This window comes from Sphaerodactylus townsendi, linkage group LG06 (genome assembly GCF_021028975.2).
Source record: "Sphaerodactylus townsendi isolate TG3544 linkage group LG06, MPM_Stown_v2.3, whole genome shotgun sequence".
Taxonomy (NCBI): Eukaryota; Metazoa; Chordata; class Lepidosauria; order Squamata; family Sphaerodactylidae; genus Sphaerodactylus; species Sphaerodactylus townsendi.
In genome coordinates, this window is record NC_059430.1 from 81,941,525 (window position 1) to 81,955,598 (window position 14,074).

A 14,074-nucleotide genomic window follows, 5' to 3' on the forward strand; every position below is an offset into this window, starting at 1 on the left:
TTGCCTGTACCCAACATCAGCAGATGAAGCTCTTATGGTAGTACCACTGCCTTTTGTGGTAACAAAAATGGAGACCAGAGATAGGACTTTTTCAGTGGTGGTCCTGAGATTGTGGAACAATCTCTCCCAAGATGCGTCAAGCATCTCCTCTATATGCACTTAGAAAATTGGTAAAGATGTGTCAATTTTCCCTGGTCTTTGGCTGAAGAGATGGTTTTCCCCTTTGGTAATTTCATGACATTTTAAACTGGTTTTATGAATTTTAATAGGTTTTTATGAATTGTGAACAGGTTTTACAGTTACAGGTTATAATTGTTTTTAGGTGATTTTTTATGAGTCTTAAGTTGTAACCTGCTCTGAGACCTTTGGGAATAGGGTAGGCTAAAAATATAAATCAATACATACACACACAAATAATAAATAAATAAATAAATAAATAAATAAATAAATAAATAAATAAATAAATAGTCATCTCCTTCATTTTCAGAGCAAACCACTTCTTTAACAAGGTAGGCCAATAAAGCACTTTGACAATCCTTTTTTCTTTCAGTTGCTATATCCAAATTTTGAAAACTGCAGTAGTGAAAGAAAAAGTATGGTGTTAGAAATTACCTACAGTCATAAGGATGGTGAACATGTATTTTCTACAGTCATCTTTTAGAAGGATATCCAAAGCGTCCACAGAAGACATGGGAAACATTTAATAATCACAGATAAGAATGTGCAACCTGCACTTTTGTACTGAAATGGTGGTCATCATCAGCATAGGTGTCGTTCACGGTGATGCAAATTTTAATTCCCTTTTTAATTGAAATGACTGAAATAAACATAATCCCTAATTTCAATTAGAATTGATACAGTTAGCCATTTTAAGTTGCCAAAAATCAGACATTAACCAAATTTCTTCAGCATATTTATGTGTTGAAAGGGATAAGGGAGAAAGCTGCAATCTCAAATTTAGACTCAACTTGGAAAAAAAATCAAAAACACACTTTCATTTTCATATCATATAAAATATAATTTGTTAACCTTGCAGAACCCTTCATATCATAGTCCTTCCCAATTCCTGTAAGAAATTCTTTCTCATGTCATCAGTAGTTGACAAAGGTCTCACTTATAAAAGGATTTTCTTTATTTTTTCATAATTTAACTGAACCAACACAAAACTGAATACTGTAAAGCAACAAAAATGTCGAAACATTTTAATCTTGTTCAGTATTTACTAAATAAGGCTATTACACTCCCTTCCAAAATAAACCAAAACAAAACCAAAATTCAGCTGTGCGAGGGATCTGGCTCTCCAAATCTTGTAATACAGGTGAAGCGTTTACCATAGTTTATTGCATGACACTTTAAATCAGACATTGGTCATTTATAGTGCAGTCAGTTCATAACACTTTTCAAGTGGCTGGGCTTTAATTACTACTTGGACATGGATTAAAACCCTCACAATAAAATAAGACTATTAACGTACATATTTTTTGTAGACACTGTCACCTATAATTCATGGTTTCCTCAATCTGTGCATTATAATAATTCTGAAAATCAGAAGAGGTCTTAAATAAACATTTTTTTCTTCATACCTCTCATCTATGGTTGCTTGAACAGTCCCTATATATTTCTTTTCTTTAGTAGCATAGAACTAGCATAATATTAAAAGTTAATTAGAGTATTTAGGTAGTATACTACAGTGGGCATTAGGAGAAAGTTTCATGTTGGCAGATATTTGTGGGGAAGAAGGAATGACCATTTGTTGAGCTTATCGCATCACTATGAGCCAGACTTACAGACAAAAAAGTTACATGTGGAATTTTTTTGTTTCTATCTTTTTAAATTTTTTTAAATAGCACTCTAAATTTTCTCTACTCTAAAGTGTTGCAGAAGGGGGCTTTCTAAAAGATGAGGTGAAAGAAAAAAACCCTACATCTAGATCAGTGATCCCCAAATGTTTTGAGCCTGCACACACCTTTGGAATTTTGACACAGCAAAGTGGGCTCAGTTACAAAATGGCAACCACTGCCAAAACAAGAGTTTTAAAAATATGCACAGCCAATCAAATGGCCAATGGCCAATCAGAAGCCTTGATGGACAAAAGCCTCACCTATCCATAGTCACTTTCTAAAAACAGTTGTTGAGTGCCCTGAAAGGAGTTAGTGGGTGCCATGAAGCTCACAGACACCATGCTGAGGACCCCTGATATAAAGCAAGGAATGGTTGCAAACTGATGTATTTTTTAAAAAACCCAATTGGCAAAAAGGGGAAGAACAGAGAGAAATAAAAAAATAACTCAGAATGGAAAGCAAATGATTAAAATATTTTTACATTTTTACTGGTATATAAAGACTCCTCAAAAGAAAAAAGGGGAGAGGGAGACAGAAAGAGAAAGAGAGACTGAGAAAGCCTTCCAACAGTGCAATGGCTGAATGCATTTATGTAATATAAACAACATTATTCTTTGCTTTTTCTACAGAGTTCTCTCAGGTCATGCTTCACATCCGGAATGCCCCAATAGAAGAAAGCAAACTACACCAGTCCCTTCAGAAACATCTGAAGTAATAAAACAACTTAACTCTGAAATTTTCTTTTTTTGTCATGACCGTCAGAGTTGCCACGTTAATTGTTAAATAGGATTTTCTACAAATATACAACATATAAAAACTGTTAAATATATAACTTTAGGCTTTTCAAAATACATTTAAATGATCTCTTTCAAACAAGTGTTACTTCCCCGCCCCCTTGGATTTGCTTTCCGGTGCTAATTGGTGTATCAGATGAAACATAGGCCACAAATGACCAAACATGCTCTTTGCAAATACTGTATTATCCAACTTTTAACGATCAAAAAATGGAACCATAGAAGAGGCATGTTGAACTGGTTAAACTCAAAATGATTTTAGTACGAGAAGTCAATCTAAGCACAGAGAAGTAAAGGTGGTGCGTAGACAGTTTGTGTCATTTCTGGTCAAAGTTCTGTTTCCTTGTTGAAGAATGATAATTTTCTCTCCATGTTCCATTGTGGGCTTTAGTGTACTTTTCTCCAAGAGCAATTCCAGCGTTTTAGGCAGTGTTCCACAGAGACTGCCGATGAGCGGTAACACCGCAGCACTAGGTGAGCTGTATTCGTGCAGGGTGGTCCCCATGCTGCTGAACCCAAATAACTCTGTTAACAGTACCATTTGTCCACTTTAAAATAGATTTTTTTTTTGCTCTTTGGTCTATTGTATATACTGAAACATAAGAAAATAAAATCAATTCAGGCAGTCTAGGGTGCAAGAAGAAACTCTCTTTTGCACCTTAGTGTCCTCCTGTAGACAAAAGCAGTCTTCTCTAAGGCTGTTTGGGATGAGTACTCTCCACCCTGGCTGAAACTTCAGATTAAAACTTGACAACACATCAAGTCCAGAAGCAGTGCAGAACGCAGATGAGACGTTAACTGTGAACTATTTTTGTGTGTGTGTGTATGTGTGTGGGGGGAGTTGTTTTGATTTTGTATTGCTAATGCCCAGACATTTCTTTTATTTCTCTATTCCTTAGTCCAGAACTCTTTAGTATAATAGAACAGACTTTAGGTCATTATGTAGAATTATGCTGTCTTTTATGAAATACAGAGAAACAGACAGTTGGACTGATGACACAGAATGGATGATGATCCACAGCAGTGAAACTTGACTAGGGAATATAGCCCACACAGAGCTTAAAAACTCCTACAAGGCTTCTCTGTTGTTGCATTTGTCAGGAGACCTGAAAATCAATAAAAACAAATGAGTCGACACCTTCATAGTTATCAAAATTGATTTAAAAACCTATTTACTGATCACACTACCATCATTTCCAAGCACATAAAAACAACATTTCTCCCCTCTGACCTTAGTTATGCAAATATTTCTGTATGCACTTAAAAACATAAACTTATTAAAAAGACAGAACAGGTGATAACACCTAATTTTTGGGGTAGATAATTTGGTCTGTAGTCCAGGTTCATACACTTTTTAAAGATGCAAGGTCATGCTCCTATTATTTAGAACACTAATTTAATCAATGCTGCCCTCTAGTGATGTCATCACTAAACAGATTGATTTCAATGACAGAAACACAATAGATGAAAAAGCAGCATTAGAATTAAGTGACAAAAAAATTAAGATTCACAATATCTTGTCACAGGGATAAAAACTGCAGAAAAGCTGGAAAAAGGAAACAAAAAAGGAGAAAAAGGTGAAGAACAGAAGAAAAGCAAAAACAAACAAAAATTATTTATAGGAACAAAAGAGTTATTTAATAATAACAGCAGAGTACCTTAAATTTCAGTTCACCAAATATACTTCAGTATTGGAAAAGATTAAACATGTGTCATGCAAACATGGACTTAAAACATTTCAGAAAATGTTTCCTGTGATATGTCCATTTTTTTCTAAATGTTTAGAGTATGTTCTATAGATGATTATAAAATATGAAATGGCAAGTAGTATCAAGCTATACAGAGAACGGAATCCATTTTACAGTTCCAACAGAGTATTAAACTTATTTTTTGATTTTTTTTAAACTACCTATTTGAGAGGTAAATGAAAAGAACATCTGCTCCCAACAGTTTAACAACAGCTCAATAGAAATTTTCATATAAGGCACAAGGTTTATTTGACAGAGTTCTCCTTTGAGCCTCTCACCTTTTCCAGGAAAATACACCCAGAACTCTTGCAAACAGCCTTTCCTTTTCGGGCTAGTGGTCAGACTCCAACCCTCATGACCTCAGACAGGCTGAAGGCAAAAAACCTGGTTATTGTAATATTTCCCTATTTGAGGTATATACATTTAACAAGGAAACACCATTTGAAGTTTTCTCTCCAATAATTTTCATTCCTTCTGTTTCATTCATTCTCTGAATATTTTTATTTCCACTTTGAAATTAAAGCAACATCATCACACAGTCCCTGTAGCTTACAATCAAAGGCTTATTAGCTTTGAAATCAATAACACTGTGAAAAATTTAGCCAACAAGACTTTTTCATGAATGGTCCACTGAGGATTGTAAGCTCAATTTTTCATATGAAAATTAAAAGCTACACTAACAAGTGCATAGAGATATGAAGTTAACAGTCTTGAAAGTGTTTCTTGTATGCTTAAAATGTTCTATTAAAAATGACCACAAAGGCAACCTTCTATTCAGTATTCGTTGAATAGCACTCTCTTAAAATTACAGATTATGTAAACTTCTTGCCCACATTGGTAACCTTTGATTCTGTGCTTAATGGTCATACCTGCCCCCCCGACCCCCAGGTAGCAATGTATATTTCAAAGAACAAAATGAACATTCAACAAGGCTGTGTTAGCCCACCCAATGGTATTAACCCAGTTCTATGCATTTACTCAGAGGTTTGACTGTAATCAATAGCACTGGCCACCAAGAGCTCCCGCATCTTCTGTCTGTGAGTGTAGCCCCCTGGATTTCTACCCCAAGTCTGGATCTCTAGGCATTGCTATTTATCAATATCAGTTTCTAATATTATATGTTCCAGAGTTTGATAATATTTGTACTTTGTGATTTCTGAAAGACAGATTACTTATTTCAACTGAATGACCTAATTAGTTTGTAATTTAAACAGAATTGAAACAACAAAACATAGATGTCTCAAATGCTTCTCATGCAGTGTGTAAACTACCAGTTTATGAAACTGAACAGAGATAAAACACAGATGTTCATTGTTCCAACATCATCCCCCATCCCCACTGTATTTCCTTGGAAGCATAAAGATTTTTTTACACAAGAGATCTGAAACAGTTATTAACTTAATAACGAAAATGGTTTTTTAAAAAACTTGTTCTATTCTCAATGCAGAATTAAACATGCTTGGAGCCGACAGTACTTGTGGAAGTTACCTCATTTTCCCCTCTATCCTCTTCTCCAACACTTTTCCCTCTATCTTTTCCCTGGAGCTCCCATATCCCATCCTGTTTCCTCCTCTGCTTCACACTCACCAATCAACTTATTTTTTATTTGCCCCCACATTCTTCAGCGCTATTATTTAGTCAATTTAAACCCTATTTTTCTCCCCAAACAGGAACCCAAAGCAGCTTACATTATTCTCCTCTTTTCCATTTTATCCTCACAACAATCTTGCAACTGGAAGTTATTTATTATTGGTTTTAAATTGGTTTTGAATTTTAAATTAGGATTTATATTTTAAAGTTTATTGAATGTTTTAAATTATGTTGTAACCTGCCTGGAGCCCTTTAAGGTTAGGGTGGGATATAAATCCAATAAAATAAAATAAAATAAATTATTAAATGTATGAAGTGCACTTCAAATGGCAAGAGGGAGAAAGGGTGGCAGCAGATGAGAGAAAACCATATGAGATAATGCAAATGCAATCTTTTTTTTAACACAACATATGCAAACAGTTCACATGCAGATGGACAATTAATCAAATTGATCGCTAAGAAACTAAAGCTCAGTCTAGACAAGACTGAATGGCTTTTGGTCAGCAGAGAAGCTGTTCAGGTAATGAGAATTTCGCCTTTCCTGACACTTCCAGGGTCTGACATAACCATGCCTCCAAAATCTTCCAAGACTTTCGAGTGCAGACCTAGTTACCCTATCCCTGCATCCAGGTGTATACCCTTAACATACACAATATACATATTAAATTACTAGCGGGACCCGGCCACGCGTTGCTGTGGCTTATTGTGGTGAAATGGGAAAGGAACAGTAGCAGCAAATCAATTGCAGAGGCCAGAAGCACGTGCTCATGCAAACACGCAGTCTGATACTGTGCGATGTCATTGATGTGTGTGCCCGCATTCCTTGCGGGGGGGGGGATGGAAAGGCACCCCTCCCACACATCCAGGCTGGCTGGTCATGATCCTTTACCTGGGAGTAAGTTTGGTTGGTGGCAATGGGTGTCACTTCTGAAGAAACCCTCTGAGGGGTGCGACGCAGTCATTCAAAGTATGTCATGGTTGCTGTACAGAGCTTACTCCTGAGTAGTGCGTGCCTGGTTTTCTTAACTGTAACCGCAGTATTCAGGGAATCTAGGGTGCCTGGCCCCTCCCTCCCGTCCCTTGCATGTTGCCCCTCACTTCTCTTGCCTTGCATGCCACCTCCTCCCTCCCTTCCCTTCCCTTTCCCTCTGCTAGGGTGGGTGGGTCATATCAAGATGCTGGGCCCCCTGCCTCCCCTCCCTTGCATGCCACCCCTCACTCTCTTCCCTTCCTCACTTCTCTTCCCTTGCATGCTACCCCTCCCCCCTTCCCTTCCCCTCCGCTAGGGTGGGTGGGTCATATCAAGATGCTGAGCCCCCTGCCTCCCCTCCCTTGCATGCCACCCCTCACTGTCTTCCCTCCCTCACTTCTCTTCCATTGCATGCCACCCCTTCCATCCCTTTTCTCTCTCTCCTTCTCTTCCCTTGCATGCCACCCCTCCCTCTCCCTCCCTTCCCTCTCCCTCATGTGTATGTGTGTGTATGTGTTTCACTTCCACTAGAGTTACTGCCTATGTACTGTTTTCACTGCTCATATCTGGCCATCTGAGTGAACATTCTAAGCAGCACGAACATTCTAAGGGTGACAGTTACACACAGGTAGCTGCATGTCCTTCACCATGGAGTGCCAGGAAAAAGGTGTTTTACCTGGGCCAGGTGTGAAATTTCAGGTATGTGAACATCTAAAAACACTCTCACCTGGCTGACTATAGTGGCTGGGAATTTTCAGAGGAATTGGCCCAGCAGTTACTGAGTTATACTATCATCAACAAAAACACTGTTAGCTTTATATATATATAGATTACCTTTACAAACCTAAAGCTGGAAATGAATGAGTGCTGTACCATGTAGTAAAATGTTTGTGCACTGAGAGAGAGAGAAATAATCAGCATGTTAGTGCTGATTATTGCTAAGTTTTATGCACGCACACACACAAAGAGAGAGAGGGAGGAGGGGGGAGAGAGCACACTTCATTTCACTTCAGTTAATCAGAAGTTCCAGTCACATAAAAAATTATATTCAGAGACTTGTCACTCTTCACCAGGCAGCTTAGGGAGGGGGAAAGGATGCGTGCCACTTTCACTTTTAGATAAATCCCTTCAAACCATGTTGAACCATTATTGAATTTTCAGGAATACGGGAAGGTAGCTGCTATGGAGAATGGATGGCAAAAATGTTGTGTACATTATTATGGGCCCAGTCTTTGGATCTCAGAAAAGACACAGCAGCAGCTTCACACGGAATTGAATCTTCACTTCCTATACATGTGGAATCTCCTTTCCATACATATGGAATGACTTTCTTTTAAATTAAGATCAGTATAGGTATATATAACTTAAAAGTTGGGACACGAATTTCCAGGAACACATGGTTTCCCTTTAGCATGGGTTGTCTGTTTGCATTACATATGCTGCTCAAATAAGAGAGAAAGAGAACAATTTCCTTGTGGGAACAGTTAGCTGGCATGCTAACAACAGGGGTTTTTGTAAATAGACTTTTTCCTAATTATTTTCTTTTAAAATCGGCATTTTCTAAACAATCCAATTAATAAGACTTTCTTTGACACCCTTCCTTGCTGTACAAGAAAACAAAAACATCAATCCTATTGGGTTCTTTAGCATTAATGTTTTGGATGTTTTTTCCTACAATGCACTTTTTAAAATCCCCCTACTAAAAAAAAATCTCTTTTGCATCCTTATTCATATTGTATAATGCTTTATTCTATGGATGGTATGTCCAAATTCAGTTGGACAACTATACATGGCTGTCTGTGGACCACACAGTTTAATTAATTCAGTTAATTCAGCTAAATATATTAAAAGGTTATATTTTTATATCCTTTCAATATATTTGGTTGCAATATATTATACATATTGCAACCAAATAAAGCAAGTTAATTTAAAATGCATGCAAACCAAGAAGTCTTCTAATTTCCAGTCTTCTATGTCACAGGGCTTTTCCATATGGGTATTTTTCTTCCCATACTGCTTCAGCTTGTTCCTGATTTTCACATGTATTTTTGTGCCTTTAATTTTCTTTAGAGGGCACTTTAATGCTAGTGTTTTTCTGGAAGCTGATTTTGAGTCTGCTTTTTCCTAGTTTGTAGTGTTTTTATTGGTTTGCTTTGTCCCACCCAACTCTGGCATACTTTTTAGTGACTGTCATCCTCATCATTAAACCACTCCTTTGTTGAGCAATTTCTGTGGTTTTTTAAAAGGCCCTAAAATATTTATGTAATGCTATAGTGTTGCAAACCGATTCCAATGCTTGTGGATCGACTCTCAAGAAAATCACGAATATCTTGAATGTGCAGAAAACGTCACATTTACCAAAATAACTAATTATTAAACTGTGTGTTCAAAATTTATCTTTAGAAATGTTAAGAAGTAAAATGTTAAGAGAGAGTATTACTACATTTTTGCCAAAATTGTAACAAGGATAGGTTTGCACCCAACCATAAGAGTAGCGCGAAGGGGCAGGGGGAAGTGTGAGATGCACTGGGTGTGCACCCCTGTGGGGGCATGACAAGGGCATGGGGGGTGTTCCAGAGCAGGACAGGGGGGTTCTGGGCCAGGGGTGGGTGGGGGCATGGCAGGGCATACACATTTCTCGGGCGCAGTTCCCCCTCACTCCGCCCCTGCACCCAACCCCTTCAGAGAATTGGGAGTCCCCAGACTTTGAAGGTGAAGAAACAGGAAAGTATATTTCATGAAATATAGCCAATGATAGAATTGAGGGCATAAAACATGCTTCCCTTGTTTTGGTTCATTTTCTTTTACTGTTGTATTCCTCACCCTTTTTTTTCCTGTGACAAGAATATGGGATTAGCCAATCACTTCAGAACTGAGTAGAAACTTTTTAGGATTGATTAGGATAAGGGACCTTTTTTCTACCTGCTTCAATCTGTTAATGAGGTGTTGGGTTATACAAAATGGCCTGGTCCTTTGGGGTTGTTAAGGCCCTAGGTGGTCTGGGACTGTCATATCTATGGGATGGCCTTTCCCTGTACTGCCCCGAGAGAGCATTATGCTCTGCTGGAAGTAACCTCCTGATGGTCCCTGGCCCCAAGAATATCCAGGTGGTCTTGACCAGGGCAACAGTCTTTTTGGCTCTGGCCCCATCCTGGTGGAACTCTCTGTCAGTTGAGAACAGGGACCTGCAGGACTTAGCTCATTTCCACAGAGACTGCAAGACAGATGGTCCACCAGGCTTCTGCTTAAGGCAGAGATGGCTTTTCCTCCCCCTCCCTATTTGTTATACATTTTAAACACAGTGGGAAAGGAGAGAATTAATCTGGTTATGGATTGGGTTTCCTTATTGGCACTTTGAAACTGTTTTAAAGAATTGTTTAAATGCCATTTGGAATAGTAATTTTAATGTTTTATTGTTGTTATTTTAAACTTGTTGGTTGTTGATGCTGATGTATTTCTTCAGTTTTGGTAGCCACTCTGAGCCTTGCTGTTATGTTGGGAAAGAGCAGCATAAAATAAACAATAAAATAATAATCATATACATTATCAGCATTCAAATTTTTTAAGTAGAAGGTATAATAAAAACTAGTTGGATTCTGCTGATGAAGGATGGTGGAGGGCCGATTGCACTGGATACCTTTCCTCACCAACTCTCCAACCAACGTAGTTTTTGCCCCCTCCCCCAACAGTGCATCCTAGAAGGGCTCCAGGGGAAAAGGGAAGACAAGAAAATACCATTTTTTGCCAGTGACATGTCAAGAGGTTCAAACCTCAAGTGTGAAACAGTTTTAATTCAAGGAAAAGTAAGAAAGGGCAACTACTCAGTAGTTCAGATGGGGGAAAGTGAGGGTCAGAATCCAATTATCTAAAAATCTTTTCCTTAAAAATTCTGCAGTGCTAGTATGTTACTTCGGCCATGAGATTGTTAATGATCACAAAAACCACTATTTTCTTCAGGAGGTTAATATTTGTTTAAAGCCACATGTGCACTTTCAAAAGACAAATAACCAATATGCACTGGGTTCTCTTTTCATTTTCCAACATCTTCTCTAAAACAACCCACGTGCTGCTTTCCCCCCTGCTGCTCATACAACATCCATGGAAGAGCTCATACTGACGTTTTGTTAGTTCTTGCACTACTTTTGCAGAATGTTAAGAAGCAGCCATATTAATGCAAATTTTAATGTCCAGATGCATCCATATCATTATTATTTCTCTTGTACCAGTGATGAGAACAATCATATCAAACAGAAGTATTATCGATTTCTCTTCAACAAATATTACACCCACTCACACACATACACGTGTTTTTTTTACCTAACTCGCAAAAATGAGATCTAAAGGTTATATTCATCCAAAGAAAGAGAAGTTATAATTTCTTCTTGTTTCCAACTTGTATTACAAAAGTATCACTGCATATACCCATCCTACAAAACAAAAGTTTCAAAATTATGTATTTCTTTTAAAATCAGCTGCACAAAATTGATGGCTTTGGAGCCTCCAAGGATCTCATATTTCTTTAATGTATATGAAATAAAACATTTATTAAAATCAAAATTGATATCTGACTTGATGCAATTTCTACAAGGGTTGTTAGAACATGTATGGGTGGTTTTATAGTGTCTCATACAGAGTATTCTCTATAGTGTGAAGTGAATCATATTGTACATAAGGGACATCATACAAAGGTGACTAATATAACATTAACCTTTCCCACATGAATTGCTTACAATGTATCTTGCTGCCAAATGCTGTTTTTCATTTAATTACACATGTTTTTCCTCCCTTTGATTCTGGAAATGCTTTCCCTTCATTTTTCTTCCATTGTTTTCCTGAACACTTTTACCATGACTTTTTTGGTCTCAGTTTGTTTCTCAGCTAGATTCCCTTGAACATGCAATCATGTTGAAATAATCTTTATTCTTCTGCCCCACCAAACACCAGGCCCTTTTCCATTCCTCCAGGTAGTCACCCAATTTCCTATTCAGCCATTTTCTCCACTTCCTCATTCTTTGTTTTCATAAGAAACCACTAAACTTTGGGCTATGTGTTTCTATTCCTTCAGGTAATGGTGCCTGCTCAAGTAGGGTTTTTTTTGGCATGTGCAAACACCTGGCTCTTATCCTTGCCTTGTGTAGATGCCCAGCCTCCCCTTCAGCCATTTTCTCCTCCCCATCCTTTTCAAAAGGAATTGATTTTTTTTCTTTATCATACTGAACTAATGACTTAATGTTGGGGTGAAGATACAAACTAGTTGATTGGATCAGCTTTGCCAATTTCATGTCAAAGTAGTAAAGTAACACTAGGACAAAGAACAATTTTGAAGTGGGAGATGATTGACAAGAGTACTAGGAGTAATCTCTGCTTGCAATTGTGGACTGCTGAAGTAAAGATCGTACATTACTGCAGATCAAATTTGGCCAAAATGTGGTTATTCGGGTGTGTGGGGAATAGGATGGAAGAGCTATGTGTTTCTTTTACTTCAGCTAGTGGTGCTGACTCTAGGGTTCTTTCTGCACAGCCAATCATAACATTGTGCCATTGGTGTGGTTGATAACACTTCTGGAATGGAAGATTCGCATGGCCAGGCACTCTGTTGACAGATAGCGTATCCACTAAACCGTGGTGCTTCGCACGGGAGTGCTTTGGAAGCAACATTCTTATTTTTCCCATTTGCGGCTCCACAGCAACGTTGCCACGTTGGTCAGATATCACAGGCACCTGTCGCAAGTATTGGCCGTGGTCACAGCCCCGATGTATTGGTGGCCCTACCCCCTATCTCCCTGTCAGCGTATTTCCGTGCATCCGTGGCCCATCCCTGCCACTCCAGCCAGCAGCAATGGAGACTGTGGGTCAGGCTCAATCTGCAGAGGTGAGCCATGAACCCGGGAGAAATGCTCGAGGAGGCACTGGTTGAAGGTATGTGACAGGGGTTGAATCGCTGGTGACGGACAGCAGCTTTGTAGACCGCAGTGGGCATCTGTTTGGCTGGCTGTTGGGGCAGCTGCGGCTGCCACCTATTGAGCTATGAGTCACCAGGTGCTCAGCATCCGTGGTCTGGAGGTCCTGCAGGCACATGATACTTCACTGGTTCGCCCTCACATGTGCCCTCTGCATACCTTGCTACTGGATGGGTTCCCAGAACAGGATCTGGTGGAAGGTCCTCGTGATGACAGTCTGGACTGATGGGGAGTGGATGGCCAACTTCAGGTTTACAAAGGCCACAGTCATGTACCTTGCATGCACCCTGCAGCCGCACCTAGAAAGACAAGGCACCAACATGTGGCCTGCCATTCCTGTCAAGATGCGGATGGGCGTAGCTTTGTGGTACCTGGCAAGCATCAACAGTTACTGGGAGGTGTCCCAGAAGTTTGGAGTCAGTCTGACTACTGTGGCAGAAAGCGTGCTGGAGTACTGAATAGCCGTGGAAGTTTACCTGTTTGGCAGGCTCGTCCATTTCAACAGACGGATGGAGGAGGTGGGTGGAATTTAGGGTATGCGCAGAATGTTTGTGCACCTGGCCCTGCACACACCCCAAGAGGGCCATCAGAAGGGGGATGGGCCTGCATTCCTTGGCCAAGATGGACCCCTGACCAACCTCTCTCTTCCTCCCTTGCCCTTTCCTCCCATGCAGGTGATGGCTGGCTTTGCTAGCCTCAGATTTCTGCATTGCATCGGAGCCATAGGCGGATGCCACATCTGGATCTGACACCCTGGTGGGGACCCAGGCCAGTACATCAACCTCAAGACTGTCTCCGCCAAGCTGCTGTTGGTGACCTGTGACCACACAGGGATGTTCATCAATGCGGAGATAGGCTACTCCGGCCGCAACAATGATGCCTTCATCTTTCAGGAGTCACACTTCTGCCAAGCTATGGACATGGGCATCTACCCATTCACATCTACTAACAGATATCTATTAAATTTTCCTCAGTTGCCATTGCTATGTTCTTCTTAAGTAAAAAAGGACTAACCTGAAGGAAGTCTTCATATTAATCTGGTTTTATTTTAAATGCAAGGAAACTGTTTACTATGAACCAGCCTAGACATCTCCTTTCTAGGTATGGATAGAGCAAACTCTGTATGCTAAGATAAACTACCCTTCTTAAGGAGACTCTTTGTTGTCAACTT

The 14,074-nt window shown here is 39.4% G+C and overlaps 1 protein-coding gene across 2 annotated transcripts in view; it reads right to left on the reverse strand.

Moving 5' to 3' along the window:
- Positions 1-1,110: 1,110 nt before the first annotated feature.
- The window catches only part of TAFA5 (TAFA chemokine like family member 5), a 420,937-nt gene continuing 407,973 nt past the window's right edge, over positions 1,111-14,074 (reverse strand). Inside the window, exons 4-5 of one of the 2 annotated variants that reach the window (XR_007244878.1) lie at positions 4,662-4,752; positions 1,111-3,741 (exon numbers count right to left, since the gene is read on the reverse strand). Coding sequence is in view for 1 of the 2 variants with exons in the window: in XM_048501458.1 (XP_048357415.1) it covers positions 3,733-3,741 (9 nt within the window). In the remaining variant the exon portion in view is untranslated. The remainder of the gene's footprint in view (positions 3,742-4,661; positions 4,753-14,074) is intronic. The other variant, XM_048501458.1, reaches the window with a different exon arrangement.